Below are 17,753 nucleotides of genomic sequence, written 5' to 3' on the forward strand. Positions count from 1 at the left end.
TTGTACTACTTTAGTGATATCTCGATTTGTTTGATATGTACTACTTTAGTGATATCTCGATTTATTTGATATGTACGACTTTAGTGATATCTCGATTTGTTTGATATGCATTACTTTAGTGATATCTCGATTTGTTTGATATGTACTACTTTAGTGATATCTTGATATGTACTATTAGGTGATATCTCGATTTGTTTGATATGTACTACTTTAGTGATATCTCGATTTGTTTGATATGTACTACTTTAGTGATATCTCGATTTGTTTGATATGTACTACTTTAGTGATATCTCGATTTGTTTTATGTATACTTTGTATAACTACTTTAGTGTGATATCTCGATTTGTTTGATATGTACTACTTTAGTGATACGATTTGTTTGATTTGTTTGATATGTACTACTTTAGTGATATCTCGATACGTTTGATATGTACTACTTTAGTGACAAGAGATCTGTTTATAAACAATATGGTTCGAGTAGTTTGTAGTTTTTGTTCAACATTCAGAAAATGAAGCGGGTCATTGCGCAAACCGAACACAATATTAACAATTGATATATCATTGTTAAAACCTATCATAGCAAAAGTTTATCTCAACCCTGTATCACCTTATGAAAGTAAAACGGGACGATCAAAAGGCCAGACAAACAACGACCAGAAGACGGAACATGTTATCACAAATCGTTCGAATGTTTTCTACCTGTCGTATATTTGATCTATAATTCAACCTTCATTAATTAAAACGTTGTAGTCGTTATCAGATAATTGGTTGTAAATGTCTATTATATATCACGTAAACATTGATACGCTTGCATCAATACCTATTCCATAGCTTGTTGTGAGGATTTTCCGCGAGGATGTTAAAGGCACAGCTTGTGAGACGTCTTGTTATAACCTTTATGAGTTCATAATCTTATAAATAAAATGACACTTCGTGGTATCAGTAGCTATAGCAACTGCCTAAAAATAGTTACACGTTCACGAAACAAACATTCAAATTTGATAAAACTAGGGCAAAACACAATCGAACGACAAATAAAAGAAGATGTTTGAAAAAACAAGAAAACACAAATATGTTCACATAATTATATTTCAATCTTAGACCCAATAAAACCAGAGTAAAAAATGAACGAAAGAAAGCTTTACAAGGACACCCTTGTAAAACTACGAGGAGATTAAGACCAGATGTTCCGAAAGAGTAAACGTCTTCTGCTTCATTTACGAATCATTGGTCAATCAAAGTAATTAATGTCAGGTTCTTTAATGAGGAGAAAGTATACAACAGCGGATGGTACGTTAGACATAAATTTTCTCAAATTTTACAAAATATTACGAGTTTTAGCGACTGTTTTTGTAACTTTTGAAGCTAAAGAGAGTAAAGGAAACGCCATATATAAAAACGATGATAACATACTACACAAGTTTCGTTCTCGTCAGACAAAGTTAAGGTTTTTGTCAGATTTGTCTTTAGAGTGCACTGAAATCCATTTTTACAGATTTCCTGATCTTCACCTGTGTTATGGTGGGACGCTTCCATTCGGTTCATTAGAGTTCCGTTGATGAGATCTCATCATTCCTGCTTACTGTCTCCTTCTGTCACGCCAATATATAGAATTGATGAAACATGTTTTGTTCACTTGTTATGAAGGTCAGTTACCGTTTCATGAAACCAGAATTCAATTATGACAAGGAAAACACTATTTTTAAATCATTACTTGATTCCTTAACAAATAAGCTGTCTTTTCTGAAGTTTTTATCTGACGCCTTCAGATCAAACCACGACTAAAGTTACGTCCGTATTTCACACATGCGTAGTCGCCTGGAGCCCAAGTCTCGTCTTCTTGACAGGTGAGGTTCGAAGGATCTCTGGATGGTTTAGATGTGTACCCGAACTGAAACTAGCACCTGAACCTTTTACCTGACATTAAATTGGCGCCACTGTTGTTCCCTAGTCCACCAATGAGAAGCTTGGTAAAGAGGTAACAAATTCCTCCTTTCGAATCTTCATAAACGAATGATGCACATCCACATTCGAGCTCCGTGCAGGCAGATGCACACCTCATTTTAGTTCTAATGCCAGTCTTCAGTCCAGCTATCAGATCTATATCTGCATTCACAGAGACATTTTCGATCTTTCGAAAGTTCCTTAGAACTTTGTCTTGCATTGTTTCATCTGAAAGAAGTGTAATACCTAAAGTAGAATAATACAAACACCAATGTATCAAAGAAAAAAAGAAAAACAAAGATTAACGACGTGTAATTATCAATCTAATAGATAAAGACAATCATCCATGGTATTAAGATAAAGATTATAGCAAGAAGACATTTATTTCACCCTTCATCACACCTTGTATTATTGTCCCTGTATAACCCTTCATAACACCTTGTATTATTGTCCCTGTATAACCCTTCATAACACCTTGTATTATTGTCCCTGTATAACCCTTCATAACACCTTGTATTATTGTCCCGGTATAACCCTTCATACCGGACAGGGAGGCGAAGACAAGCAGTTCAGGAGGATGTTATCGGCTTCATTGCTGACATATGCCAATTAAATCTGAGTAACCTCACACTCTCAAAATAAGGATGAAACAATCAAGGGTGATATATTTACGGTCAGTTATTAATGTCTAGATCATGGGACAGAAGTGTCAAAACAGTGCATACATACAACGATATCAGAAACTGAACAGACTGACGAAAAACAGACAGTCCTGAACGTACAGATTCCTTGTGCATTGTCTTATTATTTAGTACCAGCGGACACTTCAAACTTGTTAACAGAGAACAAAAGCATCAATGGCGAGTCCTGAAGAGACAAAGCAGTCGGCCTTATTACATCTAATTTGTACATTAAAATAACAGATTGCAAATGGGAGACACTATATTTGGACTTTTAGCCCCCTAGGTGTTTTGTTAGCTGAATGCCACGTTTTCATTCATTTGAGAAGTGACACACGTTTCAGAATATACTTGACGTTTTTATGTAATCATTGAAAATAACGAAATTTACAGAATTTTGGGGTAAGTGTACCTCCTCTTCTGCATGACATTTCCACCGATATTGGCGTAGATGAACACCTCCTCGGTTTCAACTCTTAACGTCCTAAGCACTAATGAAGAATCCTAGAAGGACGAAACAGCTGTATGATATAGTGTCAATAAACGTCCTAGAAGGACGAAACAGCTGTATGATGTCTCATCACTGAATCGTCCTAAAAGGACGAAACAGCTGTATGATGTATCATCACTGAAGCGTCTTAGAAGGACGAAACAGCTGTATGATGTAGCATCACTGACGAGTCCTAGAAGGACGAAACAGCTGTATGATGTATCATCACTGAAGCGTCCTAGAAGGACGAAACAGCTGTATGATATAGTGTTAATAAATGTCCTAGAAGGACGAAACAGCTGTATGATGTAGCATCTCTGACGAGTCCTAGAAGGACGAAACAGCTGTATGATGTATCATCACTGACGAGTCCTAGAAGGACGAAACAGCTGTTTGATGTATCATCACTGAAGCGTCCTAGAAAGACGAAACAGCTGTATGATGTATCATCACTGACGAGTCCTATAAAGACGAAACAGCTGTATGATGTAGCATCACTAACGCGTCCTAGAAGGACGAAACAGCTGTATGATGTAGCATCACTGACGAGTCCTAGAAGGACGAAACAGCTGTATAATGTATCATCACTGACGAGTCCTAGAAAGACGAAACAGCTGTATGATGTAGCATCACTGACGAGTCCTAGAAGGACGAAACAGCTGTATGATGTAGCATCACTGACGAGTCCTAGAAGGACTAAACAGCTGTATGATGTAGCATCGCTGACGAGTCCTAGAAGGACGAAACAGCTGTATGATGTAGCATCACTGACGAGTCCTAGAAGGACGAAACATCTGTATGATGTAGCATCACTGACTAGTCCTAGAAGGACGAAACAACTGTATGATGTATCATCACTGACGAGTCCTAGAAGGACGAAGCAGCTGTATGATGTAGCATCACTGACGAGTCCTAGAAGGACGAAACAGCTGTATGATGTAGCATCACTGACGAGTCCAAGAAGGATGAAACATCTGTATGATGTAGCATCACTGACGAGTCCTAGAAGGACGAAACATCTGTATGATGTAGCATCACTGACGAGTCCTAGAAGGACGAAACAGCTGTATGATGTATCATCACTGACGAGTCCTAGAAGGACGAAGCAGCTGTATGATGTAGCATCACTGACGAGTCCTAGAAGGACGAAACAGCTGTATGATGTAGCATCACTGACGAGTCCAAGAAGGACGAAACATCTGTATGATGTAGCATCACTGACGAGTCCTAGAAGGACGAAACAGCTGTATGGTATATATCATTATCTGGTTCTATTGTATCTAATCAAAGATGTGTCGATAGTTGCTGTTAACTTTTGAACAATCTTCTAGCGTTTTAGTGTAATTGCACAATTTTCTTCAATAAAGATGTTTCTATTGTTTTTCTGTGTTAATAATGCCCAACAGATGTACAGGGGACGTCATTCCGTCTTTCTTATTTCCAATCACCACAACCAGTTTGAACGATGTTAACAAAGTGTGGTAGGATTCGAGTTGACAGTTTTTTAAATACTGTAAAAAATAAAATAAAACCCGTCAGGTCATGCTAACTATGACAATTGTATTCCTTCCTACGTCTTGACACGGAGTGCCTGTGACAAGCTTGTTTCTATTTATCAAAAATGTCGACTAACGGCGTTACTCTCTAAAAGATGACACTTATGAGAGAGCTATATCGAGATGAGTAGAAAGGATCGCAGATGAAGTTTTCACTAAGTTGAGTATAATTCCCAGTGTCAGTATGAATTGGTCAAAAAGATATTGGACAAACGAGGACCGTTAACATCATAAAGGTACATACCAACTGTTGTTGTCGCCGCTATCCACAATACGAAAAAGAAATATCTCGCCATGGTTGAAATTTTGTCCAAGCCAAGCCAGATTCCTTACTCTGTGGTAGATCTCTTGTCACCCAGACACGCGCCCACCATTACGCTTGATAAGGCGAACAAACCAAGCGTGCAGCCTGTCAGTACACAATGTATACGCTGTATACTAATGGGTTGGTTTTTTCGCCTTTTATAGGTTAGGTTTGTGATTTTAAAAAAATTCCCGTATTGATATCCCTTTCTAAAGCATTTAATATATTTAATATCTTTAGATATGATAAGATGATTTAAAATGTATTGTTCAAACACATTACCCTTCCGAGACGCGAATTTTCGCGATAGTTTTTACACAGTAATCTTTTGGTACAGAGAATTTAGGTTTGTGTGCTAGATTTAGTCTGTCCGTCGGAACATGCTCCAAGACTCTTCAACCAATTTCAACGAAACTTGAAACAAATCATGATCACCCCTCCAGGTTACACATCTCTGGATAATCAATATTATCATTCCTAGGCCGTCCCACCGCCCCCTCCTCTTCTCCCAACAATTTCGCCCCTTTTTTGGAATTATGTCCCTTTGCAGAAAATTCCTAAATGTATTTGACATGTATGTATTTATATGTATGGGTGCGAGTGAATTTCTTCCGTGCTAATCTCCACTAACTAACAACATGAAGACTTGCCAATGACTTTAGGACAGGCCTGGGTATCAGTTTTGACAAGTAACAGCATTAAAAGACCAATAAAACAAACACTGTTCAAGCACGCTTATATAATTTTATCATCATAACATACATCTTCATTTACCAAGTAAGCTGGTCTTTTTACATTAAACTTCATAAAAAACAAAATGTTCTTGAACTGTAACAAATATAAATTGAATAAATAGAAATGAACACAATATCTAAGCTTTGATACCATGATATGTTGTAATGGTAAAATCCATTTCCATCATTGGGGAACACAGGGAACTCTGTAACCATGATGTGTCATCAACTCTTAACAGTTCCTGTCATACCAAGACATCAAGCCTGCTGCCCTTAATGCTTCATATAGTAACATTATCACCAACAGTAGTAGCCATTTCTTTACATTTGGCTGTAACAAGCTTTTGCATGTTTGTTGATTTTCATGTCGGATGAATCTGAATGTCTGAGTAATGATTTCTCTAGATATCTAATAAATTCAATGTCATTTATATTTAACAGTGCCAATACAGTAACGCAGCCACATTTTATCATTCAATCTCCCATCAATATTCTAGTTAACACTTCAGTTTGGACTACAAAACAATACAATAATCAGGTTTTGTTTCAGATATCAGTCTTTAAGTGATTTCTTCCTGCCTCTTCCTCTACCCCTGCCCCGCCCACCTCCCCGTCCACGTTTAGACGGTTTCCTTGTGGGCGCCAAGCACTTGTTACAATACCAGCTGTCTTCTTCAGGTTCTTTGTTGATCCCTATGCATTCCCTACAAACCATGAAATGTACATAAAAATAAAAATGTTCACCAAATTTGCATTTTTTAAAAATTTGATCATGAGTACCATATTATCTTTAATGTTATTTATATATTATTCCAACACTGTATAACTGATATTGTGTATCTATATGACAGAGAATTCATATACCGAACATTCTGTAATCATATATCCCATCATGCTCTGCAATATATACTATTGGATTTGTACTCTGTACCAAAGTATTTCAAGTAAAAGTCTTTTTTTTTTAAGTGTGAAACAAAATCTTGCAAAATCATGTATCTTGTAAATAATAAATTAATGCATAAAACATATTGTGTCATAATTTAGATGAAAAAACCCCAGAGAACTTAAAACAATATTATGCGAACTTTTGAAATAAAAGTATTTCTTACCAATGATACCAATCATCACAAATGTCACAACCAACCATTGGGCTGCCGTCATCCTGTCGTTTACACGCTGGACAAATCCAGATCTTTTCTCCAGACGAGGCATCCTGAAACAAAACAAGAGGAAAGTTAGCTTTAGACTACAAGTTACTCCACAATATTAACGATGCTACCATCTCAACACCTTTAGTATTGTTGTATTAATTTTTTAATTCGTCGCTCTGCATACCTGTAGATATCCATACCAAACGCCAAGCACCCACTGATTTACCAGCACACTTGGAACTGATGTTGGCTCTACCTCTTTAGCTAAATTTTTACTGTAGTGATTAATACTAGGACACATACGTACAAACCAAACAAATCAAGCAATGCTACTTACATACACTATACTCAAGAATATATTAATACCTTGTAAAAATATCAAATACCTGAAAAAAGGGATTTGGAAAAAATGATGTCCAATTTTCTTCTTGAAGACAGGATAAAAAATCAGAGAAAAGTACTAAAGTGATTTAAAGTTTAATGAATGCTTTTTTCAGTGTGAAAGTAAACCAGAGTAAGTACTTACAATAAAGCTTCCAATGGTTTCCGAGGTAACGGTCCTTTGGAGGGAAGTCTTGGCAGTTGCTGAAGGTTGTGTTGCTGTCCCAATGGAGGGTGGTGGCATTGGTGGAATAACAGGTGCTTCTTTGATAACAAGGGGGCCAGGAGAGGGAGAATGAGCAGGTGTAGGCGTAGGGGAAGGTGTTGGGGGCTTTGTAGGGGTGGGTGATGGTGATGGTTGATGAATAGGTGAAGGAGGAAGTGAAGGAATGGGTGAGGGTGTACGAGTGCGTGAAGGTGATGGTGTCTTCACTGGAGACGATGACATTGATTTAGAGGTGAAAGCTGAAGGAGGTGGAGAGCTGACGCGTAGAGGTGAGTATACAGGCATGGGTGATGGTGAATGTTTCGGACTAGAAATAGGAGATGGAGCAGATTTGATTGTAGGCACCTTGGGAGGAGTTGGATTGTTTGGGGGTGGGGGTGTTGGAGTCTGATGACGTGGAGAAGGTTGGGGGGTCAAGATGGGCGGATCTTCCATCATTTCCATTTTGAGGACAGGTGGCCGATCATGAGAACTTCGGACTGGTGACTCTGATCCTGTAAACTTTGGCACAGGGGTGGCAGTTTTGGGTTGAGGTACAGAGGTCGCAGGTTTGGGAGGAGGCACTGGGGAGGACTCCTGTTTAACTGGAACAGGTGAAGGGATTCTCTTTACAGGTGACGGGGTTTTAGCTACTGGGGCTGGAGAAGGGGTCCTGGCTACAGCAGGTGGAGTAAGGGGTAGCTTTTCTGGCAGTTCTTTCTTCACCACAATATGGCCCACATCCTTCTTAGATTTACCCTCCTTTTTACTGGATTTACTGCTACCAGATGAGGTCTTAGGAGAGTCAGATCCCCGCTCCTGACTAGACGGAAGAGGTGGCATCGGTTTGATCACCCTACAGAATGTACACATTGAGTAATCAGTTTTATATAAACTCTACAATATTATCTATGCCTTTATCATGACAATTCACCTCTACAAAACAAAAGCAGTATTCCCCATTGTACTTTATAACTGGAGATACATTTTACTCTTCCATGGAAAATCTTGAATTTTACCATTTTGATGGCTTTTGTACCCTCATTTAGGGGGAAGGGAAACACTGTAAAAGTTTTGGCATAACATAGCATTCTTATATTTTATTTAGGAACAATTAGGTAGGCTTGGTATTATGGTTTAACTCCAGTTTTCTAGAAAATGTATGTAATATTGAATGAAAGAAGACATTTTGGTTAAAAAGTTTTAGTGTAATATTTCATATATTAATTTACTTAATCAAAACTTGATTAGATTTTTATCTTATCTGTTGTTAAATGATCACTCACAGTTTGGGTATTTCTGGCCTCTGTGCTGGTGAACCTGAAGGCGATCGATCCTTAGCTTCAGAACTGTACGTCACAGTAGAAGAGAATGGGGAACTACCCAATCTAATCTTCAGTTTGGTCAAACCAGCAGGGAAAGTACCAGGCGACTGAAATAAATTAGATGTACCTTAGTAATCTTCTGGCATTCAAAAAATTTGTATCTGTTATAAATTGTTCATAACAGTAGAAATACTGAAGTGAAGAAAAAACAGTGTGTAGGGATAACAATGATACACCCCAACCAGACCATCAAATCATTGGGAATCGGGGCATACCTACTGGAGGTTTTGAAACTTGCCAAATGTGACCTTTTGCCCTTTATCCTTGACCAATGACTACCAAACTCAAACTAGAAGTGCGAGTTGGTGGTCTGATACTAAGCCTATGTACCCTATGAATGTTATTTATTTTACAACAATTGACACAATAATTGACATTAACTTATATTGGGAACTGTTGTTGTCATTGTCACCAGTGAACAACAATCAATACTTACCTTGCTGCTCTTATCTTTGTGTTTGCTTCTCTCTTTGTCCCTGTCCTTATCTTTGTTTTTCTTCTTTTTTTCTTTGTCCTTTTTCTTTTCTTTCTTTTCCTTTTTATGTTCCTGAAACATATGATGTGTTTTTATCTTAAATCCTGTGTTCCAACATTTATCTGTTCATTTGTCTTGCTATAATAAGCCCTGTAATAGCTTATCATATGGAAATGTGGCATAAAACATTTCAGTGTCTGAAACCTGCCAACTTAGAACTCTTCAGGATTAAGCTCCTTTACCATGACCTTTCACCTTTGTATACACCAATAAAGAGGTATAAAGTTAGTTTGTGTACTAGCACAATATAAAACACAAAATTTAACCCTTAAAAAAAAGATGAACTTTGGCCCCTTGCCGTTAACCTCCACAAAACAGATAAACATTACCTCCTTCAAGACAGATAGAGTTAACCGCAACAAAACAGATAAACATTACCTCCTACAAGACAGATAGATTAACCTCAACAAAACAGATAAACATTACCTCCTACAAGACAGATAGAGTTAACCGCAACAAAACAGATAAACATTACCTCCTACAAGACAGATAGAGTTAACCTCCACAAAACAGATAAACATTACCTCCTACAAGACAGATAACGTTAACCTCCACAAAACAGATAAACATTACCTCCTTCAAGACAGATAACGTTAACCTCCACAAAACAGATAAACATTACCTCCTACAAGACAGATAACGTTAACCTCCACAAAACAGATAAACATTACCTCCTACAAGAAAGACAGTGTCTAACATGTACAAGACAGATAAAGCTCAACCCCTACTAGAATATCACAGATAATCTTAACCACTCCAAGACAAATACATTTTAACACCTATAAAAAAGATCAACTTTGATCTATACTGAACAGATAAAAGTTGACTCCTACATTAAGACTATTAAGGTAAGACAGTACAAGATAGATAAAATGATCTTACCTTAGATCTATGTTTCTCTTTGTCTTTACTGTGCCCTTTCTCTGGTGTAGGTGTTACAGGAGCACTATTTTCCACCTTGACATTGACGAGTGTTTCCTCAATCACAGGTGAAGATGGTTCCTCAATCACAACTGCAGGAGGTTGTTCCACAGGTGGCGGAGGACTGGGACTTCGTGGAGCAGTCATGGGTACAGTAAGTTGGGAAGGAGGAGTGGGAGGAGGAGGAGGAGGTGGAGGTGGAGGTGGAGGAGGTGGGAGGATGCCAGGTTTAGGAGTAGATCGCATCGGTGGACTCTCTGGAAAGTCAAACACTGCAAACTTCTCATCTTTTGGAGACTTGGGTTCCATCATTGGTGGTGGCTCTATCATGACAGAGGGAGCCACTGGGGGAGTAGAAGGCTTCTTGCTACTTTTAGCTTTACCTTTTTTAGGCGGTCTTCCTTTCTTGCGTGGTGAGGTTTGTGGTGTTGATACAGGTGTGGTAACAACTGGGGATGTTGGGACTACTGGGGTTGGTGTGACAACATCGAGTGCCTCCTCCTTGACTGGCATGGGAGTTACCTGTGTATCTGTCCTGTCCATCACTCCTCCTATCACAGCGTTGATAGTATCATCTATAGATGAACCAATACTTGACTCCTTTATCTTTTCCACTGACTTTGAACCTTCTTCTTTCATCTTTTCCACTGATTTAGATTTTTCTACAACTTTTTCTTCTTGCATTTCTAATGGAACAAATGTGTTTTCTGGAATCTCTGATTCCTTCTCAAGCTGCTTTAAGGCTGATTGTCTTAACACACTGTCAATAGAACTCTGAATAGCATCCAGCCGTCGTTTCTTTTCCTCCAAGTCGGTGGGTTTGGGAACTTTTTTACAACTCAAGTCCAGAGGAGTAGATCTTGGGGAATCCCTGTTTTTATGAGAAGCAGCAAGGATGTTGTGCAATTCATCTTTATTCTGGATACTTGGAGAACTTGACCTCCCTTTGTCTGAAGTCGGTCCTTTCTGTCTTTCTAACATTATTGTCTCTGAGAAAAGTCCTGCACCCCCATCACTTGGCAACTTATTCTGTCCCTTCTTGTTACCAAGCCCCTTAGGACTTTTAGCCCTTGCTGGGGATTTCGACCTTGATCTTGGCCTTGGTTTCGAAATAATCAAATTTTTCTTTACTTTACTCTTTGACTTGGATACATCTTTCTTCTCTGAGCTGCTATTTGATTTTTTCTTTATTCCACTCTTTTTTGATGAAGAATTTGAAGAAGTTTTATCTTTTTCCTTCTTGTGTGAACTATCATTTGAATCTTTTTTGCTATTTAGCTCACTAAGAATATCTCTTGCTACAGGTACCAATGGTGCTGATTTTGAAGAAGAACCTCGAGTATTATCCTTTGGAAACCTCTTTGGGAAGCCCTGAGGGGGTGTTTTGGCATCAGGCAGTTTGCCTATGTAGCCTCCTGTAGGCATCACCTCACCCACAACATTCATCGCCATGCTCTTCATTTCATACTGTGAGTGTGCTGCTTCTTCAGGAAGATTGGTCAATCTGTGAGGAGACAAAAAATCAGATCAATTATAAGGCAAGACATAAAAAAATACCAGACATTTTCAACATCATTAGGGATGAAAGTTAATTCTTTCATTTTTTATAAACAGTGTAAATATAAACTTCATTTATTTTACAACAATTGTGAAACAAGTTATGTCAACTTATACTAATCACTCTTGTTGGCCCGGATGTAAGCGCGCGAGGGGTCTTATTGTGGGAGGAAACCGGAGTACCCGGGGAAAACCCACGTGGTCGGGTAGGTGACCCCTTACCTTTTCACGTCCGTTCCGGGAATCGAACCCCGGTCGGCTAGGTGAAAGGCGAGTGCGCTACCACTGCACAGTGTACATGCACACATATGTAGTTGTTGTGCACACACCTATCCAACCGTCAGATCACTTCTCCTACATATATGTTTACCTGTGTGAAGCATTGTCCAGTTAATGTTATGTTGTCTATCCAGCAGTTAAGTTGAAAAATTCCTTAAGTCCAAAAAAGTCTTATTTTCATCATTTGTATTTAGGTTTTTTTGTCTTGGTATAAATTTGGAATGAATTGTGGAGTATAAATTTAGATCCAAGGAGAAGCTAGGGCAAGTGAAAATGAAAATTAATTGTAAGCTTTGATAAAGATACTTTCTAGTTTCCCAGCATGAAACTTAAAAATGTTCCAATCAAAGCTGAAATGCAATGAAGTATAAGATGTAAATGCATCACACAGACACAATGCATAGATCACTTAGAGTTTAAGATTACAACTAACCATAGACTGACTGAATAATTTAAGCCAGTTAATAAAGTGGAAAACTATCAAACACCATATCGATGATCTGATTCTACCAGGTATGTAACACAGATTAATGATAACAGCCGGACAGATGTGGCAGGACAGCTGTGGCAGGACAGCTGTGGCAGGACATCCAGAGCAGGACGGCCATACCAGGATAGCCCCAGCAAGACAACCACACCACAATAGTCACAGCAGACTAGCCACAGCAGGAAAGCGAGAACAGGATAGTCACAGCAGACTAGCCACAGCAGGAAAGCGAGAACAGGATAGTCAAAGCAGACTAGCCACAGCAGGAAAGCGAGAACAGGATAGTCAAAGCAGACTAGCCACAGCAGGAAAGCGAGAACAGGATAGTCACAACAGACTAGCCACAGCAGGAAAGCAAGAACAGGATAGTCACAGCAGACTAGCCACAGCAGGAAAGCGAGAACAGGATAGTCAAAGCAGACTAGCCACAGCAGGAAAGTGAGAACAGGATAGTCACAGCAGACTAGCCACAGCAGGAAAGCGAGAACAGGATAGTCACAGCAGACTAGCCACAGCAGGAAAGCGAGAACAGGATAGTCACAACAGACTAGCCACAGCAGGAAAGCGAGAACAGGATTGTCACAACAAGATAGCCATACCAGGATAGCCACAGCATATCAGTCACAACTAACAATTCTTCGCTGATTAAATTTGTAATTAAAACACATGGCAGAGAATAAAGTTACAATGTTATACATCCACTATGATACAGACAAGTTACCTCATTCTTTTTGATGGTGGTCCCCCGGAGGGTGGACTGGTCAGAAGTCGTTTGTCAGACAATCCAGGACTGACCGCAGGACCATCCACTTGTATGTCTAAAGGTGATGAAGCCATGGGTGTAGTTGGAGGGACTGCCAGCAATCCAGGTTCGGGCTGAGTGTGTGGAGGAGACTGTGGAGTCGCAATCTCTTCTAGAAAAAAAGTGCACCATTGGGAAAAACAATACACATGCATCATATGCCAGGTAGTAATACAATGAAACCTGCTTAATAAGCCATGCATGACATTAACAGTTTACCTGAAAGTCAGTTTTCTGATGTGCCAAACTCACTCGTTTCTAACAGAAATTGTTTGAAGACAAGAAATTTATAATTTGATTTGTTTTTCCCATAAACACAGTATTTTCCTTCACTTTTGTTTGTTTATTCTTTGAAATATCTAAACTGCTATCATAAATTATCGTGAATAATTATTTGTCATATTCACAGTTTGCATGCGGTCATATTCATATACAACACCACTGTAACATCAGCTGATATTTGGCTGTATAATCTATTCATTCATTACTGTATAGGCTTCATAATAGGGCATCATTGCAAATTTTAAATATATATATACAGTGTGTCTTGGATAAAATGTGTTCTGGAGATTGCAACTCGAACATTGTTGACAAAAACAGACAACAGAGCATAAACTGTTCACCTATGAAATGCCATGTTTCCTTTGCTGTTAAATTAGTGATCATTTCTAATGACCAATCAGATGTCGTGAAACACAGCCAAGTAAAAACCCAGTTTTAGACCAGTTTGCTGTCACTTTACCAGTGCTTGTGATAATTTGAGCTATAAATGATTTGAAGAAAGATCAAAATGTCAATGAAGCTTTCCAGGAAATGTGTGATAATTTTCTATGTTCAGTTAGGCCTAATCCAGACTTCATTTCGTGAGACTTGAAGTTCAAAATGGTTATTTTAGCATCTTATGCTTTGTATTGGAAATGTGTTTTTGAAAAGTTAAAGATTATGACATTCGTAATGATTCGTGGTTTGGTGTCCAATGGGTCATTGTAAAAAGAAACAAAACAAACACAATTTATCGTAAATTACAGTTTATGGTTGATTATTTCCAGAAATGTCTTTTGCAAAACAATCTTTTTTGTTTTGAAATTGATTTCGGTATGCATACTAAAGACTCATTTTTAAGAAGTTTCGGCAGCTGGTCAGACATGTCAGAAAATTTAGCAGCATGACAATTTCAAAGTGACAAAGGGTTTAAAAACTCATTTTAAAACTTGGAAATGTGCTAGCCAGTTAAGAAAACAAACTCACTATACTTCCTTCAACCTAGGTATGGAAAGTTGGCCCATAGGGTAGACATGACGTTTACATAATGTGTTCAGGTGTGACATATGACCCTGCAGATATGAAGCCATAATCACTGTCCTCAATTACCTATAATTTACCTGTGGTTTTGTGTGATAGTGGTCAAAACTTTGCCCAAGTGAAAATAAGTGATATTACCAGATATTGGATAACATAGAATATATAAATAAAAAAATCTGTGTTTAAAAACAAGAGGCCCATTAGCCTTACTGTCATCTGACTACAGAAACTTTCAGCAAGGAGAAAGGATATCTTTTCCACTGTTGGCTACCTTTTTTTAACATTTCCACCAATTTTCAGCTCAATGACTCCAGTGGAACTGAAGAGAAGTTTAATGTTTTTCAAGATGGCGACCATGACAGTCATCTTGGATTTCAGACATACCCAAAAAAGTAACAATACTTGGTCAGAACCATCTTAGGATCATTTCATGCAAGTTTAAGTTCAATCCCACTGGTGGAACTTGAGAAGAAATTTGAAATGTCAAAAGTTTACGCACACAGACAGCTGACGACAACAAACTTAGTACAATGACTACAGGTCATCATGACCCTTCGGCTCAGATGACCTTAAAAACATGATATTAACCAGACGTTATGATATCAAGAGGTAAATATATACCACATCTGTGGAAAAATTTTCAAAGTATGAACACCAGCACAGTGAACGTGTCCGTCCAGCAGCTTGAACAAATGTAGACCATCATCAGGACAAGCGAACATAACATTGTTTCCTTCTGAAGTCAGTTTGGTTGGTAAGTAATCACAACAATGTCTCATTTGGGAATATCCCTCATCCATAACCCTTCTCTGTAATTTTATTGTGCACATGTGCACACATTTTATCCACCCATATCGTTTGTATTTTGATTATAAATGACAACAAATGCTATAATAATGTCCTGTAAAATGCCGTCCTCCAAGAGTCACCAGTTGTTGTGAGTTTATTTCACCTTTGAAAGTATTGTGCTAGAATATATAATTATACTGCCCATCGCATATAGTGTACGAGGGTCAATTCATTGATCATGATTTGTTATTCTTTCAAAATTTTACCATGGGCATAATTATTAATGCACTGAGATATTATAAAGTTATACTAACCTGGAAACATTGCAGGGAGATGCTCCGGAATGTGTTCATCTCTCTGTAGCACTTCTCTACTCTCTGTTCTAGGAAACTGAAGATTGTTTCTTTTTGGAACAGGAAAGGACACAACCTCATGAGCAAATGGCAATGGATCAACATGGTGAACATAATCTTCAAGTTCTCCTAGCTGTACACCTAAGTGTCGAAACGCTAGTCCCAGATCATCTAAGTTAGGGTCAGTCCTGCCAACTGTTAAAAACATTGAAGTAAAAGTCATGACATGTGCTTGTTTGTTTTCTGTACTTCATCCTGTTTATTGATTGATAGAACAATATATAGAAGTTACAATATCAATCAAGAATACAGACTTCTCTTTCAGCATGTCATCCAAAGTGACATAAGGGTGAGAAAAATGTTAGTCTTGATAAATTTCATTTATTACAAAGCATTTATCAAGAATCATTGAAATTGCAAAGTATGTGATTATAAAATTATGAGGAATAAAGAAAACCTATTATGTGTCATCAATGTTTAGGCATTAGGAATAAAAGAAATTCGGTGTCCTTGCTATTCACATTCTTTTAAAAAAAGAAAATAAGTTTTAATACTGCTTGGTCAATGACAAAAATCAAAATATCACACAGGTAGAATAATTTTTGATACACAAGTTAAACAAGTAAGAGACAATTACATTGCTCTGAGTAACGATGGGTGACTTTGGATACTTCAACAAGGTATCGCTCCAAAACGTCTGTAAGAAGTTCCAGAGGTGTGGCTTGAGCAGCGTTCCATCCAAGATTTTGACAAATTTGGGCAAGACTGACCCGCAATATACTACGACAGTATTCATCTGCCATTTTCTAAAGAAATATAAAAAGACAATCAAGCACTGAAAATGAGTGAAAAGATATACCAAACAACCATTAAATTCATTAAAAACTCATTAGATTTGAGAGACAGTGTATAATAAGTATGATGTTCTTGCAAGTACAAATGTACAATCATTATCATGTATACTTGTCATCTGATATTAATCTCTTGCTTTCTATCTTAATATTTAGTATTATGTGCTTAATGAGTGAAATGTGATGGAGAATACAACTGTAATACATAATGTTGAGATACCATGAAGTGAGTGTCATGTAAGGTTTCCAAACACTCAGCAACTAATTTGTTATTGAAGATTATCTTTATAATCATTTTTATATTATACATTGATACCCATGTCTAACAACATGCAAAAAATTATTGTTGAGTGTGTTCAACGAACACCGTACTGTGTTACCATGGAGGAGTGAGTGTTCTGTGAGGTTTTCACACACCTGGTAAATTTGTTAATGATGCAGCGAACATGCATAACCAACACTAAACAGAATTGCTGCAAAGGAGTGGCGCATACAAGCACCGGATATATAATTATTGATTCAATAGTTGAACACTTAATCGTTCCAATTAAAAGAATAAGAAAGTTACCAGACTTTGCGAAGAGGATGCACTTGTACAAGTCAAACCAAATGTGTTGTTTGAGGAGGGTCAATTTTAAGAAAGAGAAAAAAAAACAAAACAAAACAAAAAATGCCATGAAAATGGAAAACGAAATATCTTATTTGTACACTCATCGGGGTGAGTTTTCAGACTGGATAATGATAGTCAATTCGGACTAGCTTAAGTTCAAATGACCCACAACATAGACTCACTAGTCCACACAATTGTATTCGGAAGTCTCAATACCTGGAGAGGTCGTCTTTATCTTGCACAATCAAATTTCATTCTTAGATGGAATATTAGGGTGGTCATCGCATATATGCTTTTGGCCTAATTCCTCTCGGTGTAGGTTTGAAAGTATTTTGTGTGCATTTTCAATTCGGCCAATTTCTGTAAATCTGCGTCAATATAGCACTTCGCTTGTAAATCCCAATTTACCTTTCATTCAAACGCATCGAGGACGATCC

The 17,753-nt window shown here is 37.9% G+C and overlaps 1 protein-coding gene across 1 annotated transcript; it reads right to left on the bottom strand.

The window, feature by feature from the left end:
* Positions 1-5,730: 5,730 nt before the first annotated feature.
* On the bottom strand, positions 5,731-17,670 carry LOC132543454 (transcription initiation factor TFIID subunit 3-like). The gene is made up of 10 exons (XM_060206954.1): positions 17,533-17,670; positions 16,493-16,661; positions 15,817-16,050; positions 13,331-13,523; positions 10,248-11,790; positions 9,267-9,377; positions 8,732-8,877; positions 7,386-8,301; positions 6,818-6,921; positions 5,731-6,412 (listed from the first exon to the last, which is right to left on the bottom strand). Exons 2-10 carry the CDS (start codon positions 16,656-16,658, stop codon positions 6,262-6,264), a joined length of 3,564 nt encoding a protein of 1,187 aa, XP_060062937.1. The 5' UTR covers positions 16,659-16,661; positions 17,533-17,670; the 3' UTR covers positions 5,731-6,261.
* Positions 17,671-17,753: the final 83 nt, after the last annotated feature.

Source organism: Ylistrum balloti, unplaced genomic scaffold, assembly GCF_031769215.1.
Source record: "Ylistrum balloti isolate Yb309-2 unplaced genomic scaffold, AGI_CSIRO_Ybal_v1 Utg369756, whole genome shotgun sequence".
Taxonomy (NCBI): Eukaryota; Metazoa; Mollusca; class Bivalvia; order Pectinida; family Pectinidae; genus Ylistrum; species Ylistrum balloti.